Raw genomic sequence first — 26,108 nt, forward strand, 5'->3', positions numbered from 1 at the left:
AGCACCTACTTTAATATTTTGAGGCAATAGGGGATACAAATACTAATGATAAACTGTAGGCTTCTTGAAGGCATAAACAAGGTACTGTAGTGGACATATACTGGTTTTGTTTGTCCAATATGCCTAATTCATTTAGGAAACTATTCCCTGTGGTATCAGATGTCATTCTACACTTTACCTTACCCATGGTTAAATAGCTGGGCAAATACTGCGAGTTAAATTACCCTAATTCCTGTAAACAGTGACTTCTCAATGGGGAGCCATGTGACCTAAGCAGGGAAAATAAGAATTTCAGCATTTAGTCTCTCTCTATATATGTATGTTAGGAAGAGAGAAATACCTCTTTCTACTGGTACTGCTAAACTGAAAAGAAGTCTGGGCTTGACAGTCATCATTTTACCTCTAGAGGGAGTAAGTCTGTTTACAGAATGACATGAACAGCACCAGAGAGCCAAAAGATACCTGAAGCCAGAAACCATGTTTGAGCTTCCTAAGTATATAATCTGCTGACCTCCTTTTTTGTGTAATTAAGTTAGACACTAATATAGGTGCTTTGTTTTTCATTTTAAATACAAGTTGTATGAAACGCTAAAGAAAGTTTCAAATATCCTGAGAATTCAGATTATCTGATCCAGTTGAGGTAACGAGGAAGGAATTCATGGCAGAGATAATCAGTACTATGAACTCTAAAGAAGAACAAAGATTTAACCAAATGAAAATGGGAATGGACAAAGAACATTCTCTAAGTAGCAACAGAAAAGAATATGCATGTATGGAAAATACAGTCCACTTGGTTTGACTGTACAATATAAACAGGTGGTAGGGCATGAAAACCTTAAATTATATTCCTAGAGGGCTAAGCTGTTTTCTCTACACTCAGAGAGTGTGTGAGGGGGAGTTCTCTATCACAGGATAACTGATCAAACTCATTTTGTGACCAATATTGTTTTGACACCACCATTCAATCAGCTATGTACTCATCAGCTTTATCAGCATAATTAAGTTCTTGCTTCTCTTCTGTAACTACAGACTATTAAATGACTTAGTAAAATTCAGATATACTTCCTCTATTACTGACTTTCTCTAATCTGCTTAGGTTAATAACCCTGGCAATGGAAAGGACATGGAACTTAACTGGCAGTTAATCTGGGCTGATTTCTAGTGACTACCACTCATTATAATTGCCATCTGTATCCTGGGTGATACCACTGAGCTCTCTTTAATTATTGACAGCTATTTATAAAGTTCAGAAACATGATAAACCTGAAACTTAGCTTCTAAGTTCAAAAGGTTCACTTTGTTTCCTCAATTGAGAAATCATTTTTTAAAAATCCATCCAAAAGCATTAAGAAAGGCCTTACACCACATACAAAAATTAAATCAAAATGGATCAAAGAGCTAAATATAAGAGCTAAAAGTATAAAACTCTTAGTAGAAAATGGGAAAAGTTTCATGACACTGGATTTGATAATTGCTTCTTAGACATGACACTAAAAGCATGGGAAACAAAAGCAAAAATAGATAAACTGGATTACATCAAAATTAAATTTTTTGTGCATCAAAGAATATTATCTAGAGAGTGAAAACACAAACCACAGAATGCAAAAGAATATTTGTAAATTATCCTTTATCTGATAAAGGATATCCAGAATATATAAAGAACTCCTATAACTCGACAATAAAAACAATCATTTAAAAATGGGCAAAGGGGAGTTTCTGTTGTGGCTCAGCAGTTAACAAACCCAACTAGTATCCATAAGAATGAAGGTTCGATGCCTGGCCTCTCTCAGTGGGTTAAGGATCTGGCATTGCCAGAAGGTGCAGTGTAGGTCACAGACGTGGCTCGGATCCGGTGTTGCTGTGGCCATGGCATGGGTCTAATTCGACCCCTGGCCAGGAACTTCCATATGCCACAAGTGCAGCCCTAAAAAGAAAAAAAATAAAAATAAAAATAGGCAAAGGACCCGAATAGACACTTCTCCGAAAAAGATATACAAATTGTCAATAAGCACATGAAAAGATGCTCAACACCACTAATCATCAGGGAATGTAATTCAAAATCACAAGGAGATCCCACTTCATATACATTAGGATGACAATTAAAAAAAATAAGAAGGAAGAAAGGAAATAACAAGTGATGATGAGAATGTACAGAAATTAGAACCCTCATGGATTTCCCTTTTGACTCAGCAGTTTAAGGACACAGTGTTGTCACTGCAGTGGCTTGGGTTGCTGCTATGGTGAAGGTTTGATCCCTGGCCCAGGAACTTCCACATGCCATGGGAACGGGCAAAAAGAAAGAAATTAGAATCCTCGTGCACTGCTGAGAAGAATAGAAAATTGTTACAACCACTGTGGAAAACAGCTTAGCAGTTCCTCAAAAAAAACAAACAGAATTACCACACAATCTTGCAATTCTATTCCTAAGTATACACCCTAAGAAGGGACGCAAACAAGTATCTGTACACCGTGTCCATAGTAACATTATTCAGAAAAACCAAAAGATGGAGACAACTCAAATGTCTATCAACAGATTAATGGATAAATAAAATATGCAATATACATACAGTAGAATATCATTCAGCCTTCAAAAGGAATGAAATTCTGACACAAAGCTACAATATGGGTGAATCTTAAGACATTATGTGAAGCAAAATAAGCCAAATACAAAAGGGCAAACACCATATGATTCCACTTATATGAGGTACCTAGTAGAACAGGCAGATTCAAAGACACAGCCAGGGATTACCAGGGGCCAGAGAGAAATGAGAATGGGGAGTTTGATGGGTGCAGAGTTCCTATACGGGATGATGAAAAAGTGACAGAGAATGGTGATGGTTACACAACATCATGAATGTAATTAATACTACTGAACTGTATACTTAAAAATGGTTAAATGGTAAATTTTGTTATGTATATTTTATACAATTTACTTTTACTTTTTACAATTTTACTTTTTAAAGTGCTAAGGAGTTCCCGTCATGGCTTAGTAGTTAATGAACCTGACTGGTATACATGAAGATGAGGATTCGATCCCTGGCCTCACTCAGTGGACTAAGGATCTGGTGTTGCTGTGAGCTGTGGTGTAGATCACAGACAAACTTGGATCCCACATTGCTGTGGCTGAGGCATAGGCCAGCAGCTGCAGCTCTGATTCAACTCCTAGGTTGGGAACTTCCATATGCCTCGGGTATGGTCCTAAAAAGACCAAAAAAAAAAAAAAAAAAAAAAAAAAAAAAAACCTAAGAATGGGCTTGGTTTAGAGGCCTTCTACATTCATCTTGGCAGGAGAGCAGTGGCATGCATGGAATAAAGTCCTCAGCCCACCAACCGGTACACAATATTAGACCAACACAAGCAGTTTCAACACTGCTGGGCAGGATACACAGCTATCCTGTATTTAGCGCAAAGGACTTAACATCCAAAAATTGTTTCCAAGTTCTCTTAAGGCTTGGTTTCCTGGCTTCCTCTCCAGCACCCCATCTGTCCACAAGAACAGAACCAGAGAGCCTTAATGGCAACAATCTAAAGTCCAACACCAGGGGCTGCCTGCTGGCAGGCACTAATCTGAAGCTGAGGACTTCAGCAGTGACAAAGCCCTGTTCCCACAGGGTCAATGAGTTTGCAAAGATAAACATTCATGCTGCTCTCTTCCTCTTTAAATCTTTATATCAGGTAGAGCCTCCTTGCCTTGCCACATGCATCTCTCACCAGTATCCATCTTAATAAATCTATTTCTTGTATATTAAAAAAATCTTTATATCAAAGCATTCTATACATACAGAAAAGGGCATGTCATAAGAAACAATGACTTTCTTAAAGCCAACTAGGAAAAATTTAAGATCAATAATCTCAAATGCATCTCTTCATAAACTGGGAATTTAAAAATAAAATTACTTCAGCGAAAAGCATTTTCTTAACTGCTAACCAATAAATAATTTCTTTCATTTTTTCCCAAGTGGAATGGCTAGTGACAGCTATCAAAACACTCAAGTTGTAGAGTTCCCTTGTGGCCCAGCAGGTTAGGGGTCAGGCACTGTCAGTGTAGAAGCTGTGGTCGCTGCTGTGGTGCAGGTTCAATCCCTGGCCCAAAACTTCCACATACTGTGGGTGCGGCCAAAGATAAAGAAAAAACCTAAGTTGTATATTAGATAGTCAACTTAGCAATAAGACTGCTAAACAAAGACTAGGGTTACCAATTTATACTAACATATTCATTAAAAAAAAAGTTATCCCCTATTTACAGTTTCTTTGATTTTCTACATCCTTCCAACCCATATCAAAGTAACTCATCTACATTAAAACATTTCTTCTATGTGTTCACTTCTCTCCACCTTGACTGCTAACTCTATCTCTACCTTCCTAGCTAATATCTCACCTGGACCACTATAATAGCTCCCTATAAATGTTCTGCTGGCTTCACATTTTTTTCCTTTTGGTGCTACACTGACTTTTATTAGTTATCCCTGGGCTTAACAAACTTTGAATTATGTTACAAGTAAATTTAAAAAAGGAAGGAGGAGTTTCCTAGTGGCTCAGCAGGTTAAGGATCTGGCGTTGTCACAGCAGTACCTCAGGTCTCTGATGTGGTATGAGTTTGATCCCTGGCTCTGGAACTTCCACATCCCACAAGGTGGCCAAAAAAAAAAAAAAAGAAAGAAAAAAGAGAAGGAAACTGTCATAATTGTGGAACAGAGGTAGAAATGTGAGATGAAGCTTGTCAGAAATCCACATAACCCCATTTTGAAGTTGAGTACTTATTTTTGGCTCTGTTCATTCTGGATATCTAATTTTGCTAACAGAATGAAGGATGAAGTTCTTGGGTTTTTTTGGTTTTACCTCAAGACTCCATCTTACCTAACTACTATCACACAGAGATTTGGAAGCAAAAGAGAATAGCTTTTAATGTGCAAAAACCCAGTTCCAACCTTAGTGATTTTTTTTCTGGGATCTCAGTATCATGGCTTCACTATTGACTACATTATAATCCATCCTTCACATGTGAATCAGTGATCCTATGAGGACATAAATCACATTACATCAGTCCCTTGTTTGAAGCCCTCCAATCATTTCCTATTATACCTAGAATAAAAATCCAGATTTCTTACCAACGCCAACTTCTTACCTTGGCTGTTCCCTCTGCATGTACTTTGTGCTCTCAGATCAGCTTGCCTCCTTAGAGAAGCCTTCCCTCTCTCAAACAAAAGTGAAGGTAGGATCGGAAATTTCTTAAAGCTTTTCAAGTGAGCCTGATACACAGTGATGCTGAGAACCACTGACGTAAATGAGTCTTGATTTTGCTTACACCAATTTTTCTGTCAATTTACTTCTCGGTATTTCTTATTGTCTATAGTTTGAGAAACTGGAAAACCATGTAGGAAGTTGCTTTTTAAAAAATGGCAATCATAAGGAACTTGTACTAAACCAGTGCCAAAAGTCACACCTATGTGCTAAATGCAAGGGTTATATTCATAAATTCTAGAGAAGTCATACTACCTATTTCAACTTTGTGGTTGTTCTTATTTCAGGACACTCAATTCTGAATCAGAGTTGAAGTCAGAGAAATCAAATGCAAACATTACCTCCTCAGAACTGCCTTCTTCAACTTCCTGGGTAAAGAGCCATTTCCTAGAGAAGACAGCCTTAGCCTCTTCAGTCTTTGGTATTCTTTCTAACAAATTACTACTATTTTTCATTTATCATCAGCTCCTTAGGATAAGAACTTATTCATGGGAGTTCCTGTTGTGGCTCAACAGAAACAAATCTGACTAGTATCCATGAGGATGCAGGTTCAATCCCTGGCCTCGCTCAGTGGGTCAGAATCCGGTGTTGCCATGAGCTGTGGTGTAGGTCACAGAGGTGGCTCAGATCCTGCATTGCTGTGTTTGTGGCGAAGGCCAGCAGCTGTAGCTCCAATTCAATACCTATCCTGGGAACTTCCATATGCTGTGGGTCCGGCCCTAAAAAGCCAAAAAAAAAAAAAAAAAAAAAAAAAAAAAAGGAAACTTGTCCATATTGTTCACTGATATATTCTCAACACTTACACGGTACCTGATACATGGTAGATGCTTAGTAAAATAGTGAATTATATGATCATTTATTCATTGAACAAATATTTACTAACCATCGTGTGACAAGCTACATCCTAAATTTCTGAGGATAGAACAGTGAACCAAACAGTAATCCTTGCCCCCTTACATGCTAATGTGAAACATAGACAAGATTAGTTAAGTATGATAAAATATATAGTATGTTAGGTAATAAGTGACAAGGAGAAAAAATAAAGTGGAAAAAACTAATCTATGGTGATGAAAGGTAGATCAGTGATTGTCTAGGATTTGTGAAGAGAGAAAGATGGACTGTACAGGAGAAGGAGACTTTTCAGGGATGATGAACATGCTGTCTTATGACTGCTGTGATGGTTTCACAAGAGTATAGACCAGCCAAAATTAACTGGACACTTCAAATGGATATAGTTTGTTGTATGGAAATTATAGCTTAATAAAAGTTTTTTAAAAAAATAAAGCAGAAAATGGAGGAAGAAACTTTTAGAGAGGTGGTCTTATGGAGAAGGGGAATTTAAAAAAAAAAAAAAAAAAAAGACATCAGGAAAGCAAAAAGGCTAACTCTGCAGACATCTAAATCCAGAGAGAGGGAACGACAAACGCACAGACACTAAAGAGGGAGCATGCTTAGTGCATTCTAAGAATCAGCAAGGAGGCCACTGGGTCTACCTAGACTAGACTACGCAAAGGAAAGCGTTATTAATCTGATTGTTATAGGAAGCCCCTAGAGTGAGACAAGAGCCATGAATACATGAACCAACAGGATTTAACAGAGTCTGTTGATTCACTGCTGTGTGTTGAGAACAGGCTAAAGAGCAGATTCAGAGAGGTCAGTTAGAAGGATGCTGTTATACTCTAGGAGAAAAGTGATGGTCATCTGAACAGGGAGTAGTGAAAAATAATCAAATTAAACCCAGCAAGATTTGATGATGGACTAGATGTGGGCATGAAAAAAAAAAGATATGAACTGAGAAAATGGAGATACCACTGACAGAGATGATAAAATGCAAGAGGAACAAATTTGGGAGGCATAGGAGGAATTTAAGTCTAGAGCATATTTAATTTTTTGATACTTTTTTCACATTTAAGCAGAGTTCTCAAGTATGTTACAAATACATACCCAGAATTTAAGAGAGAAGTCCAGTTTGGATATATAAATTTGGGAGTTCTTAGGCTACAGATGGTATTTAAACCCATGAAACTGAGATCACCTACAAAGTGTGCTGTAGTTGAGGAAGAGGACCAAAGACCAGCAACGCCCCAACATTGTGAAGGTGGGGAAATGAGAAAGAACAGTAAAAAAAGATCTTAAAAAGAAGAAAATAATAACTAGAAAGTTAGGAGGAAAATTAGGCAAATGTGGTGTCCTAGAAGACAAGTATTTCTCAGAAAAAATAATTCAAGTATGTCAAATGTTGCTCACGGGTCAAGTCTCAAAAGGTATCATTTAGGACCAAAATAAATGCAAAAAAATTAAAAATTAAAAAACCGCAAAAATATTACATAAACTTTTGGGGGAAAAAAAAAAAAAACTGGAGTTCTCTTGGCACAGCAGGTTAAGGATCTGGTACTGCCACTGCAGCAGCCGATGTTGTGCTGTGGCGTGGGTTTGATCCTGGCCTGCAAACATCCATATGCCACACGTGCAGCCAAAAATAAATAGATAAAATTAAAAATTAAAAAGCAAAGAAAACCAAGTACTATATTAATAATAGAGCAGTCTAATGTTTAATACATGAAAAATATTAAATACCATTTATTATTACATAATTCTTATTAAAACATACCCCAAAATGTCTACTTTTAACTGGTAAATTATCAACTACTGAAAAATTCTGATTTTAATTGTTTCAAAACTATATGACACTTTATTTTTTTAATAATGATTTTTATTTTTTCCATTATAGCTGATTTACAGTGTTCTGTCAATTTTCTGCTACACAGCAAGGTGACCCAATCACACATACATGTATACATTCTTTTTTCTCACATTATCATGCTCCAGACATTGTTCCCAGGGCTATACAGCAGGATCCCATTGCTTATCCATTGCAAAGGCTAAAGTTTGCATCTATTAACCCCAAATTCTCAGTCCCTCCTACTCCCTCCCCCTCCCTCTTGGCAACCGCAAGTCTGTTCTCCATGTCCATGATTTTCTTTTCTATGGAAAGGTTCATTTGTGCTCTATATTAGATTCCAGATATAAGTGAGATCATATGGTATTTATCTTTCTCTTTCTGACTTACTTCACTTAGTATGAGACACTTTAAACTTATATTTTTACCCACTAGCTATTACCTATTCTCTGTTATGTAACTATTCATTCTAATTAGCGGTGTTAACAAAAGATTTTAGCATCTTTTTTTTGTAAAACATTCCTTTCTATTGTAAATAGCTAATTCAGAGTTAATCAGAATTTAAATATTAGATTTTGGATTTCCGTGATTGTTTTTTAGCAAAACTGAACACAATAAAAATCACAATGGCTTTTGAGGGTGATCAAATTTTTTATTCTTTTAATTTTCTGTGTTTTTATAGACTTTAGGTACTATCCTTCTACAAATAATACCTTGGAAATGTAAGTTTAGGACCACAACTTTAGAAAATGAACTACTGGGAGTTCCCTTTGTGGCTCAGTGGTTAATGAACCCAACTAGGATCCATGAGGATTCGGGTTCAATCCCTGACCTTGCTCAGTGGGTTATGGATCCAGTATTGCCGTGAGTTGTGGTGTAGGTTGCAGATGCAGCTCGGATCCTGCACTGCCATGGCTGTGGTGTAGGCCGGCAGCTGTAGCTCCGATCTGACCCCTAGCCTGGGAACTTCCATATGCCACGGGTGCGGTCCTAAAAAGCAAAAAAAAAGATAAGAAAAGAAAACGAACTACAGTGAAACACATCTTAGAGCTACAAAAAATTAAAGTTTAAATAAACTCATGTTTGAAACCTGACAAAAAATATAAAATGGAAAATTTCTTTAAAAAAAATAGTACTCTAAACTGAGTTAAGCAAACTTGAACTGTTAAATTTCATCAATTCCTACTGATAAATGGTGGTTTGTTTATTAGATTAGTTTGACTAACTTTTCTGGAGGCTTTCCTTTATTTCATTGTTGACAATGAAAATCCAACCTTAAATACAAGATTTATCAGAAATAGGCCAAGCATTACAGCTTGTATAACCAAATAAGATTATCTAAGCTCCCACCCATAGCTATTTGGAGTAAAGCAACATGATCTCAAAATGGTGACTGACTGGGAGTTCCCATCTTGGCGCAGTGGAAATGAATCCGACTAGGAACCATGAGGTTGTGGGTTCAAACCCTGGCCTCTCTCAGTGGGTTAAGGATCTGGCATTGCCGTGAGCTATGGTTGCGGTCCACGGCTCAGATCTGGTGTTGCTGTGGCTCTGGCGTAGGCCGGCAGCAACAGCTTGGATCGGATCCCTAGCCTGGGAATCTCCATGTGCCACAGTTCGGCTTTAAAAGGACTAAAGACAACAACAACAAAAAAAGGTGACTGCTAATAAAATAAAAATACGTATGTAAGAGAGAAAGGGAATGACAGAGGAAATGTGTCTGTGCATGTGTTTTTTTTTTTTTTTTTTTTTTTCCTTTTTACTGTTGCACCCACGGCATATGGAAGTTCCTGGACTAAGGTTTAATTAGAGCAGCGCTGCAGGCCTACGCCATGGCAACGCTGGATCCAAGCTGCATCTGATAACCTACACCACAGCTTGCAGCAACACTGGATCCTTAACCCACTGAGTGAGGTCAGGGATCAAACCTGCATCCTCACAGACACTCAGTCAGTTCTTAACCTGAGTAATAACATGAACTCCCAGAATGTGTGTTTTAAACTTTGCTTCTTCTCCTGTGACACAAAGCAGGGAACTGTAGTGGCACTGTTCCGGCTCATAAACCTCTAATAGTACATGAGAGAGCTCAGCATAAATTGATTATTAATCATATGCTTTAGCTGGTTCTTACTCCTTACTAGAATTACACAAGATCAGTGTACTTCGTTTTAGAAGGAACTGTAAAAATTAAAAATAAGTGACTACTTTGAGATTAGACAAATATTTATCAATATTTTAGACAAATGTTGGTGTTTTAATCCAGAGTCTAAACTGCCTTGATCCTGTAAGTTAGAGTGTGTCAATCATTGCATATATTCTCTTCATATGTGATACTCTCTTATCTAATTGCTTTAAAATTATGGAATTGAGCATATGATGAGTTGTTCAGGAAAAAATCAGATCAGTAAAGGCAGACTCATTCTTCTTCCTATGTCAGCTGAAAACACACCTCAAAGCTAGAAGAGTGGGAGTTCTTATCGTGGTGCAGCAGAAACGAATCCGACTAGGTACCATGAGGTTGTGGGTTAGATCCCTGGCCTCGCTCAGTGGGTTAAAGATCCAGTGTTGCCATGAGCTGTGGTGTAGGCTGGCAGCTGTAGCTCCAATTAGACCCCTAGCCTGGGAACCTCCATATGCCACAAATGCGGTCCTTAAAAAGCAAACAAACAAAAAAACTAAGTTTTAGTGTACCAAGCACTCTTCTAATTTTTTTGTTTGTTTGTTTGCTTTTTTTGTTCTAATCTAGAAAAGGCAGTAACATTAGCCTTTTTTTTTTTTTAAAGAAAGAAACAGAGCTTAATATTTTAGGAAGAAAGGAGAAATAATTTATTACTAAATAAATGGTTCAGCACAAAAGCTATGCTAAATCTTTCCTCACAAAACATCTTATTGGTGTTGAAAAATAAGAAGTCACAAAAGAAAAACCAACATATCTTTATAAAATGCCAAAATTCAGTCTCAAAAAAAGAAATAACCATATATGAGACTCCAATAAACATATAAATTATCGTCCCCAAAGTTATAGTTTTAAAAAAGGAAATATGAGAATTTCCATTTAAGTTCCAGAAAGGAAAACACAATAATGGTGTTGATAAAGTAAGCAAAGAAATAAAACTTCCCTAAAGACACATGCCAGATTCCAACGGTCAAGGTTTTCATATTTGATTTGTGATCAAATATGAAAGGGTCTCAATTATATAAGTAAAACACTGATGTTCTTCCCTTTCAACATGAAATAGAAACCTGAAAGTTTTTTGTGTACTTTTACAACTGAATTCATGTTTTATGATGCAAAAATTTTATTTCTGTTGAAGAAAAAGATTCACTACAAGAAAAGTAATTAGGGAGTTCCCGTCATGGCTCAGCAGTTAATGTACCCTACCAGCATCCATGAGGACACAGGTTCAATCCCTGGCCTCCCTCAGAGGGTTAAGGATCCGCACTGCCGTGAGCTGTGGTATGGGTCGCAGACGCGGCTTGGATCCCAAGTTGCTGTGGCTATGGTAGGCTGGCAGCTGTAGCTCTGATTGAACCCTTAGTCTGGGAACCTCCATATGCTGCAGGTGCGGCCCCACCGTGCCCCAAAAAAAAGCCAAAAAAAAAAAAAGAAAGGTAATTAGGTCACAAGTGTATAGTCATTTTCTCTAGCTCTGCATATTTCCATAAATGTATACTGTCTTAGTTACTTCTCTATTACTTTGGCTGCCTTATATCCCAAAGGCATTACATATTGTGGTTAAGAAAAATAAAAGTTAATGTATGCACTTGGCTGCCAATTATCAAATGTACTTTTTAGACCAAAAAAAGAAGTAATGCAGACAAACTGAGCAGGAGAGAGAAATTTAAATAGGGAGGGGAAAACAAAAAAAACCCCATCACCACCACATCAAGTGCCTGAATATATAGTCCCCAAGCACTTCACAAATTATGGCCAGTAGAAGTAATATACCAACATATACTGAATTTTCATTGTAAAAAATTTGATACTAAGCTCCTTTAACATTTCAAATCAGAGTATTATCTGACTACCTTTAACATGATGGACCACAACTCTGGATGAATACTGAAATCACCAGGTTTTTTAAAGAGTACTGATCTCCAGATCCCATCCCAACAGATTCTAATTTAATTGGTCTGAGGTATGTCCTGAGCATGAAAAATTTTAAAGCTCCCCAAGTGATTTTTATGTGCAGCCATGATTGAAAACTACTGATTTAAAATGACATAAATAAAAAACATTAATTTCGTTGCTTGGGGTATATGAATAGACACACACATGGGCACACGCAAGTTCAAAAACTTGGTCATTCTTACAAGCAACTTCCTAGGATCATTAATTCTCTCACAAGCTCATCCAATGTCAGTAATGTGAAAATAACTTTGACTTTGTTGCCTATATGTGTTCTAAAAACTGGTAATGTGATTTAGAACAGTATTTCATAAATAACATTCACCAAGAATCTGACAGAGAGGTCTCACAAAAACATTTCCTATAGGATTTGGGTTACATAGTTTATTGCCAGACTAAGTCTTGTTATACTTCTTTCTTTATAACTTTTCTTGATTTGAGAATGTATTTGCATTCAAAGGATTTTATGAATTGAAGTGCATTTTCAATCATTTTCACAGTGACCATTTTCTTTACAACTTTGAAGCATAAGTAATATACAACAAACCACATACCTAAAGTATACAATTTCTTAAGTTTTGACATAACATACACAGCCATGAAACTGCTGCCTTAATGAAAAACATTTTTATCACACTTAAAACATTTTCATGTACCTCTCTGTAATCTAATCTATCCCTTCCTCTACTCTTATCCCCAGGCATCTGCTTTCTGTCACTATAGATTACTTTGCATTTTATAAGATTTTATAAGAGTAAAATCATACATTACGCTAAAGAAGCTTTTATCTGGCTTATTTCATTCAGCAAATGATTCTGAGATTCAACCATTCTGTTGTATCAAAAGTTCTTTCCTTCTTATTGCTGACAGTCATATCATCGCTCTTGTTTAACACACTGTATAAGCAAAATGTTTTCTTGGCACAGATTATCATGAGAAGCCCCAAAAAGGCTCTTAAATGTTGGAGTCAATGGTTTTTGGAAAAAAAAAGTCTGGTGATCTCCTTTAGTTCCCACTTTATCATTTCTCAGCTGTGTCTGAAGCAAGTCACTTACCTGTCTCATTTATCTTGCCTAGAAAACGGGGATTTACACCTCGCCTATGTAATTCACCTTAGATGAGTGCTTAGATGACTGCTAAGATCTACTGATTCAACGGGGATAGATAAACCTTCTAGAAAGACAGCAATGCTCATTTGTTTACACATTGTCAATGGCTGCTTTTGAGCTGCACCAACAACTTATGACAGAAACTGCATAACTGATAGTTTGATAAACCTAAAATATCTGTCCTATTAAAAGAAAGTTTACCAACTTGTTATAAGTAATCATGAAATGTTCCTGAAGCTAGCCAAAAAATCATGGGTAGTGATGTTTAGATTTACTTACTGGATTGACAAAAACCATTCTACTGTTTAAAAAAAAATTTTTAGCTATCAAAATGAAAGAAAAACTATAGGAACTTAAAAATAGATTTGAAAATCCCTGTGTCAGTACCCAATAAATTCAGTTACTAAAATTAAAAGGCACATTATAAACCCCAGTCAAGAAATATTTGTAAAATATCAAGTTGAAGAAATACTATAATAGCTTTCTAGGAAAGTCTTAAAGTAGATATTCATGTTTTCATATTCCTCCCCAAATGCTAATAAATATTTGAAGACAAAATGAAATAATCACTAATGCCAGAATAAAAAAAATGAATAGCTTATAAAACTGGCTGATGAAATTTAGATATTCAAGTATACTTTCAGCACCATTCTAATTTGTTAGATTTTTGGTCTAGGAACAATAGGAGGAAGATCATATAACACAATGGACTTCAGGATCAGACAAACCAAAGTCAATAAAGGCAATTAGCACTACTTTAAAATAACTGAATAAAAGGTCCTCGAAATACATTTTGAAAAAGAATAACTTTTTAAAAGGAATTATCTTTTAAATCATTACAGAACTACAAATACTGAAAAAAATTCTAAGAAACTCAAGAAAGGAATATGTGAGAGAATCTGACAGCTTAAAAAAATGCTCTCATTGGTAGAGGAAAATATATAAATTTCTACTATAGGATATAATAGAAGCACTTATTTGATTATTTATCTGAAAATAAATCTGGTTAGCTAATTCAGTGATCTGGGTTTTCTCTTCCTAATTACATGTTGCTGCTTTTTTTTCCCCAAAAGATATATACCAGGTCATTAAAAGCCTGATCTGGAAGTCATCTGGAGTATAAACTGAATTACTTCAAGAAAAACCTTGTAGATGTGTGATATAAAGATACTGGAAACTGCAAGGAAAACAGTACTGTTTTGTAAATAATCAAGATCAATTAAAATTTATTTGTAGGCTCAAGGACAGAAATCGTACACTTAGGGTCTTTAGGAATTACAAACTATAGTTAAAATATACTTCCTGCTATACTTAAAGGCCTATAAAGATGGGTTTTGTGAAATAGTTTTGTTCTGTGTTGCTTAAGCTAAATTCCTAATCTTTATTTAGCATTTTTATCATTGCCTTGGAGATTCTGACCAAATGCCAAGAATTCTGAGATCTAACCAAAACAGAACAGTGACCAACTTCTGTGCAATCACCTTACTAGCCCATTTGGTTCTTCTGAGATAGATGCCAAAGGCTAGTTTTCAGACTCTATCCATAATTGGGAATATCCAAATTTTCAGATGATTCTATCTCTGAAAAGGGATTTTTAAGAAACAGTCTTGGAGTTCCCAATTGTGGCTCAATGGTAACGAATCCATGAGGATGTGGGTTCAATCCCTGGCCCTGCTCAGTGGGTTAAGGATTCAGCATTGCTGTGAGCTGTAGTGTAGGTCGCACATGTGGCTCAGATCTAGAGTGGCTGTGGCTGTGGTGTAGGTTGGCAGCTGCAGCTCCAATTTGACTCCTAGCCTGAGAAGTTCCATATGCAATAGGTGTGGCCCTTAAAAAAAAAAAAGTCTTTCCCTATTTTTATTCTCTCTGCAAACAAAGACTGTTATATAAATTCATTCTGAATGTATGGCTAATATGCAACGGAAAATATAGTTCACAAAGAGAAACTGACTGAGGTTGAACTTACCTGCCCACTTTTTCCTATTTCCAGCTCCATTATGGCAACAGGAGTGTGTATTTGAGCTGAGTGCCTTGACTGAGATTTGCCATCAACTCTCCAGCTCAAGCCCCGAAGCCCACTGTCCCAGCGGCTCTGGTTCATGAGGCTTTCTCTGATTTTTGTCTTATGGTTCTTCCAAAACTTGGAAATAACAGCAGCTTGGTCAGATGTGATCCCACCTTGCTTTTTGGTTTGAGCAGTCAAGAATGCCTCCAGCTGGTTGAAATCCATGTCTGCAGATGCAATAGACTATAATGACAGGAAAAGTAATAAGTTTGAATTTAGTAAATAAATTCTTAACTACAGATCACATTTTGAATGATTCTTAGTCACTGAATAAGCTTTCAAAAGTGTCATCAAAAGACAGTAATGAGAATAAGGCTCTTCATAAGTACAAAAATATTCCCTTTGACAGTATTGAATATCAGAAAAGCTACCATTAAAAATTCCATGTCACTCAAATTCTCTATCAGTAAGGAAAATCTATAAATATCCAGTTCAAAGATGGGAAAATAATAAAATAACAAAGTAAAAATGTAAAAATAGAATAATAAAAGAGAATAAAATAATTTCATAGTGCCTTATGGCTACGATTGGTTCGATTTGTTTTTTTTTCTTTTTAGGGCTGCAGCTGAGGGATATGTAAGTTCCCAGGCTAGGGGTCAAATCAGAGCTGCAACTGCCAGTCTAAGCCATAGCCACAGCAACGCCAGATCCGACCTGCATCTACAACCTACACTACAGCTCACAGCAAAGCCGGATCCTTAACCCACTGAGCAAGGCCAGGGATCAAACCCATGTCCTTATGGATACTAGTAGGGTTCATTACCACTGAGCCACGATGGGAACTCCTAAATTTTTTAAATAAATGCATTATTTTAGTTTTGTAGCCAATCTTCAACCAAATAGTTCATATTCAATAATACTACTATGAAACTACACTACCTTATGCTTTTCCATAAGCTTTCAAACCTTAATTGCCGCTGCTATTGTGTGAAGAGTAAGCAACTAAACTGAGGTGGGAAATCAGAGGCCTGGGGCAATGAAGCCTTGAATAGGACAGTGACAGTTAATGATTTGGTCTCAGAACAAGCTTTCCCCTGCCTGGCCATGGGGGTTGGTATGAGCTGCAAACCAAAATATCATAGTACCTCCTTTCTTTGGGAACAATGATTGATCCAAATGAAACTCCCAATTTAGAGCAGAAGGAGAAACTGTCTTGCCTCCTGGGTCATGGTACTAGAAGAACATAGAAGAACATGATGCTGGGGGGCAGGGGTGTGGAGGGGAGTTGCAGGCAGCCATCTTTGATCTTTTGGCAAAGGCCTGATTGCAGTAAAATAAAATGAAGTCAAGCAGAGATGAGAATAGGTTCTAATGGAGTGATATCCCTGTTCTGTAATCCCAAGGCCCTGGTTCCTGCAGACCTTCCTTCAATTGAGTATGTTATCTTAGCATCCTTTCCACCTGTAGGTACCAAAAAATCCCATTTATTATTCAGGACAGTTTAAGCTATATTTCTATCCTTAAACTAGGTAGCAAGAGTCCTACCTAGACTTGAGCAGTAGCAGTGAGAAGAGAAGAATGTAAAAGTAGACAATGAACAGGTAGAGTATAGCCAGAATAAGTGGAACTAGAGCTGAAAGACCTGCTGAAAGACCTGCTGTCTTTCATTCCTCCACCAATTAATATAAAAATTGTACAAGAAATATGACAATATAAAGTCATTTCATATTACAATTCAACAAACATTTAGTAAACATCTACCTATTTCCCAGGTATGAGAATCCAAAATCTCTGGCAACACCATGCAACAGAAATATTAATTTGTATAACATGCTATAACTAAATAAAATTATTTCTACTGGCACTTTGCTTCACAAGATCACATCATAACACAGGTTATGTGTATCATTTTTTCCCTCAAAGCATGTGAAGAAATCACATTCTGACTTAATTTCACTTATAACAGAAATAATTTTGGTTGGGTTCAAGTCAATAATATCTTGAACTGGGGTCAATTAATCCAAGTTTAGATTAATTAGAAATTAAATGAGGCACTGATGTTGGTTCCAGTTCAAAGTCATCATTTAATTCAGGAAATATTTGAATAGTTACCAAGGAAAAGACACTGTTTAAGGCATGCCACCTCATCTACACGTAACCTCAGTTGGCAGCCTAGTACTTACTTATCCTTGATTCTTTCCTCTCCTCCACAACTCAAATTAGTAGTTCTCAACACTTGCTGCACAAGGGACTCATAACGTACATTTTAAAAATATCATAGCCAAGGACTTCCCATCGTGGCTCAGCGGAAACGAAACTGACTAGAGGACGCAGGTTCAACCCCTAGCCTGGGAACCTCCATATGCCACAGATGCAGCCCTGAAAATACAAAAAAAAAAAAAAAAAAGAGTTCCCATCATGGTGCAGCGGAAGCAAATCTGACTAGGAAGGATGAGGTTGCGGGTTCGATCCCTGGCCCTCGCTCAGTGGGTTAAGGATCAGGCGTTGCCACGAGCTATGGTGTAGGTTGCAGACGCAGCTTGGATCTAGCATTGCAGTGGCTCTGGGGTAGGCCGGTGGCAACAGCTCCCATTAAACCCCTAGCCTGGGAACCCCCATATGCCAGGGGTGTGGCCCTCAGAAGACAAAAAAAAAGAGCCAAGAACCAAGAAATTCTGATTTCTAAAAATTATGGAGCGGGGCCCAGGCATCAACATTGTTTAAAAGGTTCTCAAATGTTAATGGGCAATAAAGGTTAAGAACTAATACTTAAAATCTTTTAATCACCAAGTTCTACTGATTTTTATATCTGAAATAATTCTCTAATAACATGTCCCTTCTGCACTATCCTCACTACCTGAACTAGTCGTGTACGCCTCAAGTCTGTCTTCTAAAATACCACCAAAGTGATCTATCTAAAATATCAATAGGATCCTGTCAGTTCCCTGTTGAAAGCTATCCAAGAGCTGGCTATTAACTCCTGTAGTAGTTTAGTGGTCAGGATGTTGTGAAACATTCTACTATAAGTTACAAGCAATGTTACTACTAGTAGTAAAACTATTGAAGTTTATAAAGATTGATTTTTATATGTTTAAACCAGAGAGTTTTCAAGTTTATCTTTATAGGAACAATTTCCTCTCTCATTTTAATTCTGTATCCTTGAATGGAAGGGAGAAAAAAGAAAATTACAAACACAAGAATTCTGCATAGGAACATATGTATCACTTTCCTTTAAGTTTATCACAGAGGAATACAAAATTGAAAACTGATAAACTAGGATAGTGGTTCTCAACAATGTAGTACTGCTCCTCCAAGGCACCTGAAAAATGTTGGGGCTGTGTTTGCTCTCACAGTGACTACAGTGCTGCTGGCACTTAGTCAGCAGGAGCTAGGGATGCTGGGCATCCTCCACTGCTCAAGAAAACAGGGTTGGCAAATTTTCTGTAAAGGTGTTATCATCTCTGTAACACAGTCTTCTTTTTATTTTTCCAACTCTTTAAAAATATAAAACCATCTTCACTTCATAGGCTATATAAAAATTGAGAGTGTGGAAGCTTCCGTCGTGGTGCAGTGGTTAACGAATACGACTAGGAACCATGAGGTTGCGGGTTCAGTCCCTGCCCTTGCTCAGTGGGTTGACGAGCCGGTGTTGCCGTGAGCTGTGGTGCAGGTTGCAGACAAGGCTCAGATCCCGCGTTGCTGTGGCTCTGGCGTAGGCCAGTGGCTACAGCTCCGATTTGACCCCTAGCCTGGGAACCTCCATATGCCGTGGGAGCGGCCCAAGAAATAGCAAAAAGACAAAAAAAAAAAAAAAAAAAAAAAATTTGAGAGTGTCTCCTGTAGGGTGTCATTTGCCAGTCCCTGCTCAAGAACATCCTACAAACTGACATGTGTCCCACGTGACGTGGTAATGTTCCATCCAACATTTTGTGGAAAAACCTATTTACAATTACTTGGGCCTAGAAATTAATGTTTTTACATTAAAAAGTATATTTAATAAGCTCTAAATTTTCCAGAAATTCAACTAATATAGCTTGTACTTTGATTTGGTCAGAACTTTACAAATAGGTTGTTGGGCAATTTAGAAAATCTCATTACCAGTGGTAATGCCATTAAAAATATGTGAACTACCAAAACAACACTTCTATATATGTCTGCATTCACAGTTTGGTGTAAGTGTCTGATTAATTCATTATATGTTCTAATTCAATGATGCTTCAACATTTACATGTTTAAATATGTATTTTAAATTACTTTATTATTTTATGTTCTTTACAACTTTCCTTTATATTACATTTATGTTATCATATTGATTGTTAGAAATTATGCATGTTAACTTTATTATACGTGAAATATAATTATATGTGCATTTCATTTGAGGATAATAAAAGAACCATTAGAAAATAATTACGATAAAAAAGGAGACGTTGGATCTGACAGGTTTGAGAATCACTGAGGAACAAGTCTAAACCCAACACAACAGGCCCTTCAAGATCTTTTAGTACCTCTTATTTTATCTTACTTCTTGCCTCCCACACTTGCTCCTCAAAAAACACTAACCTGTTTATGATGGCTCTATAGCAATCCTTACATGCTGCTTGTATGTGCCTTTGTTCATACTGTTCTAACTACCTAAAATGACCTGTGCAGGTTAGTAATGTTCTAAAATACACAAAAAAGAAAGAAAGAATAAAGACTAGAGCAAAATAAATGAGAGACTAAAAAACAAAAAAAGATCAATGAAACTAAAAGCTGGTTCTTTGAAAAGATACACAAAATTGACAAACCTTTAGTCAGACTCATTAAGAAAAAAAGACAGAGTTCTTATATGAATAAATAAGTGAAAAAGAAGTTACAATCAATATAACAGAAATACAAAGGATCATAAGAGATTACTACAATAATATGCCAATCATTTTTAACAACCCAGAAGACATAAACTCTGAGAAACATACAATTTCTCAATACTAAGTCAGGAAAAAATACAAAATATGTTCAGACCAATTACCAGTAATGAAATTGAATCAGTTAAAAAAAAAAAAAAAAAAAAAAAAAAAAAAAAAAAAAAAAAACTTCTAGTAATCAAAAGTCTAGGACCAGATGACTTCACAGCTGAATTCTACTAAACATTTAGTAGAGTTAATGCCTATCCTCAAACTACTCCAAAAAAAAATGAAGAAGGAACGCTTCTGGACTCATTCTATGGGGCCAGTATCACCCCGATATCAAAACCAAAGACACTACAAAAGAAAAAAAAAAAAAAAAGAAAGAAAATTACAGGCCAATTTCACTGATAAACACAGATGCAAAAATTCTCAACAAAATATTAGCAAATTGAATTCAATGACACATGAAAAGGATCACATACCATAATCAAGTGGAATTTATCCCAGGGATGCAAGGATAGTTCAAATCCAAAAATCAATTAATGTGATACATCACATTAACAACTAGAGAATAAAAATCCTATAATCACCTCATAGATGCAGAAATAGCTTTTCATGAAATTCAACATCTGGGAGTTCTCATTGTGGCTCAGTGGTTAATGAATCCAACTAGGAACCATGAGTTGTAGGTTCGGTCCCTGGCCTTGCTCAGTGGGTTAAGGATCCAGCGTTGCCATGAGCTGTGGTGTAGGTTGCAGATGTGGCTGGGATCCTGCATTGCTGTGGCTCTGGCGTAGGCTGGTAGCCACAGCTCCGATTAGACCCCTAGCCTGGGAACCTCCATATGCCACGGGAGCGGCCCTAGAAAAGGCAAAAAGACAAAAAAAAAAAAAAAAAAAAAAAAAAATTCAACATCCATTTATGATTAAAAAAAACTCTCGAAAAGTGAGTACAGAGGGTACATATCTCAGCATAATCAAGGCCATATGTAAAACCTACAACCAACATCATACTCAACAGTGAAAATCTGAAAGCATTTCTTCTAAGACCAAGAACAAGAAAAGGATGCCCACTCTCACCACTGTTATTCAACACAGTGCTGGAAGTCCCAAGCATAGAAATCAAAGAAGAAAAAGAAATAAAAGGAATCCAAAGTGGAAGGGAAGAAGTAAAATTATCACTGTTTGCAGATAACATGACAGTATATATAGAAAATCCTAAAGATAGCACCAAAAAACTATTAGAACTAATAAATGAAGTCAATAAAGTTGCAGGATACAAAAATAACATTTAGAAATCTTTTTCATTTCTTTCTTTTCTTTTCTTTCCTTTTTTTTTTTTTTTTTTTTTGCTTTTTAGGGCCGTAACTGCGGCACATGGAAGTTCCCAGGTTAGGGGTTGAATCAGAGCTGTAGCCACCAGCCTACGCCACAGCCATGCAGATCCAAGCCACATCTGTGACCTACACCATAGCTCACAGCAATGCCAGATCCTAACCCACTGAGCAAAGCCAGGGATCAAACCCACATCATCATGGACACCAGTCAGTGCCACGACGGGAACTCCCAATCTTTTGCATTTCTATAAACTAACAGAGAACTATCGGAAGATTAATTTTTAAAATACCATTTACAAAAGAATAAAATACTTAGAATTAATATTGTTAAAATGACCATATTACCCAAGGCAATCTACAAATGCAATGCAATCCCTATCAAAATACCATTGGAATTTTCACAGGACTAGAACAAATAATTCTAAAATTTGTTCTAAAAGGCCACCTACTAAATGGGAGAAGATATTTTCAAACAATAAGTAGTTAATATCCAAAATATACAAAGAATTCATACAACTCGACATCAAAAAAACAAAAACAAATACAAAACAAAAAAAACCCAATTTAAAAATGGGCAGGAGGTTCTTTTGTGGCAGAGCAGGTTAAGGATCCAGCATTGGCATAGCTGGTGGGCAGGCTGCAACTGCAGCACGGATTGGATCTCTGGCCCTAGAACTTTCACATGCCATGGGTGCAGTCATAGATAAATAAATAAATAAATATTAAATGGGCAGAAGATCTGAATAGACATTTTTCCAAAGAAGACATGCAGATGGCCAACAGACACATGAAAAAATGCTCAAAATCACTAATCATTAAGGAAATACAAACCAAAACCATAACAAGATAACACCTCATAGCTGTCAGAATGGCTATTATCAAAAAGAGAACAAATAACAAACACTGGTAAGGACGTGGAGAAAAGGGAACGCTCATCACCGCTGGTGGGAATATAAAATAGTGCAGCCACTATGGAAAACAGTATGAAGATTCTCAAAAAATTTAAAATATAACTATAAGAATCATTAATCTCTCCAGTTTTACTCCATATCAAAAGGGAAAAGCAAGCTTGCTAGTTTAAAAAAATTAGATTAATGTGAAAACTCTTGCTTCTCATGACCAAGAAGAAAAAACACTGGGTAATGAATTTAATGACTCAAAAGTATTATTTCTTCAGCCTACACCACAGCTCACAGCAATGCCGGATCCTTACCCCACTGAGAGTGGCCAGGGATTGAACCTGCATCCTCATGGATACTAGTCAGATTTGTTTCTGCTAAGCCACAATGGGAACTCCACTTGCAGTTCTTTATAATGAACTACAAAGTATTGTCAAAGATAAATAATAAACTTCTAGGGTAAGTATCTTATTGACTCAAATATAAGATGACCTTGAATTTAGGTAATTCTATTTTTCCAAGAAAGAAACAAAGTTTAAGTGTTAAGAAGTATTCTTTATCATGGTCAGTATTGTTAATAACTCACATAAAAATTTACTTTTAAAAAATAAGCAGGGAGGAGTTCCCGACGTGGCTCAGTGGTTAACGAATCCAACTAGGAACCATGAGGTTGCGGGTTCAATCCCCGGCCTTGCTCAGTGTGTTAAGGATCCGGCGTTGCCATGAGCTGTGGTGTAGGTCACAGACCTGGCTCTGATTCTGCGTTGCTGTGGCTGTGGTGTAGGCCAGCGGCTACAGCTCCAATTTGACCCCTTGCCTGGGAACCTCCATATGCCACAGAGCGGCCCAAGAAATGGCAAAAAAAAAAGACAAAATAAATAAATAAGCAGGGAGTTCCCATCCTGGCGCAGCAGTTATCGAATCCGACTAGGAACCATGAGGTTGCAGGTTCGATCCAGTGGGTTAAGGATCCGGCATTGCCATGAGCGGTAGTGTAGGTCACAGACGTGGCTCGGATATGGCGTTGCTGTGGCTCTGGCGTAGGCTGGCAGCTACAGCTCCGATTAGACCCCTATCCTGGGAACCTCCATATGCCCTGGGTGCAGCCCTCAAAAGACAAAAAGACAAAAAACAAAAAAAAGCAGAAAATTTCTCATCCACAAATAAAATTTACCATCAATCTCATCCTGCTTGGAAAGTCTTTTTCCAGTTATATTACATGTGGAATTTTTAATACTGTAAGGAAAAAAATATTGCTGGAATATGTCAAGGCAGTTGTTTGAATGGACAGCTATTTCTTTTCTTTTCTTTTTTTTTGGTCTTTTTTTAGGGCCGCACCCTCTGCATAGGGAGGTTCCCTGCTATGGGTCTAATCGGAGCTACAGCTGCTGGCTTACGCCACAGCCACAAGAACACTAGATCCAAGCCTGTCTGTAACCTACACCACAGCTCACAGCAACACCAGATCCTTAACCCAGTGAGCGAGGCCAGGAATCGAAACCGCAACCTCAGGGTTCCTAGTCGGATTCATTTCTGCTGCACCAGGACGGGAACTCCCGACAGCTATTTCTTTAGCGACTAAGTTATGTCTAAGAAGAAGGAATGGTTAGGAATTAAGCAAGATAACACAAGAGATAAAAAAATATTTGCTTCTCCAACTCCTTAATGGGAATAGTTTTTAAGAATTTCAGCAAATTACACACTCCCCTAATTTCCATTAAGTAAGTGAACTGGACCACAGCATGCAGATTTAAATTCATCATCATTTCTGAAGAGACTAACAAGCATAGGAGGCTAACCAAGAACTAACAATAGTTTAACCTCCATAGAAACTACTCATGGTAACCAAAAACAAGTCTTTTACTTATCAACAGTTCTGCCAAGATTCCAAGAATTTGCTATGCCATAATACGTGTAAACACTCCTTAAGTTAAGCCTATAAACTACAGAATGCTACCAGTTGTCAACATAAAGAAATTAAGACCTTGAGAAAGTAAAAGCAATTTGTCTCTAGCAACTATTAATACTAGCTTGTTAGTAAAGGATCATAAAGGGAATGTTTTTTTTTTCTCCTGATTTATCATCAGGATATTTTCTGTTAGAAATACATATTTAGACAATTTAAGGTCAAATACTAGGTCAAAAGATTTTAATTGCATTTCTCTAGCCTCTTGGAATAAGAATCATATGATGAAGAGTTCCCGTCATGGCGAAGTGGTTAACGAATCCGACTAGGAACCATGAGTTGTAGGTTCGGTCCCTAGTCTTGCTCAGTGGGTTAAGGATCCGGCGTTGCCATGAGCTGTGGTAGGTTGCAGATGTGGCTGGGATCCTGCATTGCTGTGGCTCTGGCGTAGGCCAGTGACTATAGCTCCGATTTGACCCCTAGCCTGGGAACTTCCCTATGCTGAGGGAGCGGCCCTAGAAAAGGCAAAAAGACAAAAAAAAAAAAGAAAGAAAAAGAAAAAAGAAAAAAAGAAAGAAATCATATGATGAGCTACAGCAAATGCAACTGTCCAAAAAATGGTTTAGCTAAATTAGCTCTTAAAGAGCTCTAAAGCTCTTAAGTTTTCTTGTTTTAAAAAAACTATTTCCCTTCAAATTGTTTATGCTATTACTTTAAGGAGAACACAGTCCAAAGCTTAAGGAGAAGTAGTCTAAAAGGAAAGCAACTTAGTTTTGCCTTTTATTTACCTTCTAGTAAATTAGTGAAATCTAGTTTACTGTCCTTTCGCTTAGAAAATGAGTTTTGCTATTTGAAATATTTCTCTGAGCTTTAGTTTCCCTAAATTAAATGAAGGGGATTTTCTAAATAATCTCTATGTACCCTCCCCTCAATATTAACCTTCCATATTTCTGTATCTATAGACTGAGCTACATAAAATTGCCAGTATTCAATTGTTTTTGACTTACAGAAACAGTAATTTGAAGTGGTTCAAACTTGCTAATTTCCTAAGCTTTATTCTCTCCTAAGCTTTTGACATCACTCAGCTTTTGTACATTTTTCTAAAGTATAGTTGATTTACAATACTGTGTTAGTTTCAGGTTGTACAGCAAAGATATGAATATAGTTTCCTGTGCTATACAGTAAATCTGTGTTATTTTGTGTGAGCTTTTGCATTCTTAAAGTAGAGCAAAATGACAAAAGCTAGCTCTCAATTGCTATTCAGGATTGAATGTACTTTATTAGAAAAACTTTAAGGCCTGAAGAAAAAGAAGATAATCTGATATAGAAACCCTCCCACATTACTACCTCACAATTCACAGTTTTGAATATTTGGAGAATTTGTTCCAGCCCACTGAGTTTTATGACTCCACTTGTTATCACCATATAATCTTTATCACCAAGTTTCAACCACCTTCCAATCAGGTTCTGTCCTAAGCTCTCAAAAAAGATGAACATATGAACAAGCCTTTAAAGAGCATAGAACCTGATGTGTAATCAAAAGCACAATGCAGCATCCTGGGCTTTCCTCATTTGCCAGAAAATCTAGAGAAGTACTACCCAAAGTATAGTCTGCAGACCAATACCAGTCCACAAACTCATTATAAGTACACTATGAGGTGACTGTAGAGACTGAGAGTAAACATTCAGAAACTTTTGTGGCAATACGATGGGTTTTTTTGTTTGTTTTTTTTTTGTTTGTTTGTTTGTTTTTTTAGGGCTGCACCTGAGACACATGGAGTTCCCAGAGTAGGGGTCTAAGCTGCAGCTGCTGGCCTTCACCACAGCAATGCTAGATCTGAGCCACATCTGCGACCTACACCACAGCTCACTGCAACGCTGGATCCTTAACCCACTGAGTGAGGCCAGATATCGAAC

The 26,108-nt window shown here is 37.1% G+C and overlaps 1 protein-coding gene and 1 long non-coding RNA gene across 5 annotated transcripts in view; one reads left to right on the plus strand and one right to left on the minus strand.

The window, feature by feature from the left end:
* Positions 1-26,108, plus strand: part of LOC146404771 (uncharacterized) — a 1,009,186-nt gene that overhangs the window by 148,502 nt on the left and 834,576 nt on the right. The gene's annotated exons all lie outside the window — the stretch shown is intronic.
* Positions 1-26,108, minus strand: part of COMMD1 (copper metabolism domain containing 1) — a 148,249-nt gene that overhangs the window by 76,305 nt on the left and 45,836 nt on the right. For 3 of the 4 annotated variants that reach the window (XR_014841829.1, XM_085019145.1, XM_021087480.2), the window contains exon 2: positions 15,126-15,407. The exons of the other annotated variant lie outside the window; for it this stretch is intronic. Coding sequence is in view for 2 of the 3 variants with exons in the window: in XM_085019145.1 (XP_084875271.1) it covers positions 15,126-15,407 (282 nt within the window). In the remaining variant the exon portion in view is untranslated. The remainder of the gene's footprint in view (positions 1-15,125; positions 15,408-26,108) is intronic. 4 annotated transcript variants of the gene reach the window in all.

This window comes from Sus scrofa, chromosome 3, assembly GCF_054392235.1.
Source record: "Sus scrofa isolate SSC_HxYL_T2T_F1_AM1 chromosome 3, Sscrofa_HxYL_maternal_Yorkshire_Landrace_v2.0, whole genome shotgun sequence".
Taxonomy (NCBI): Eukaryota; Metazoa; Chordata; class Mammalia; order Artiodactyla; family Suidae; genus Sus; species Sus scrofa.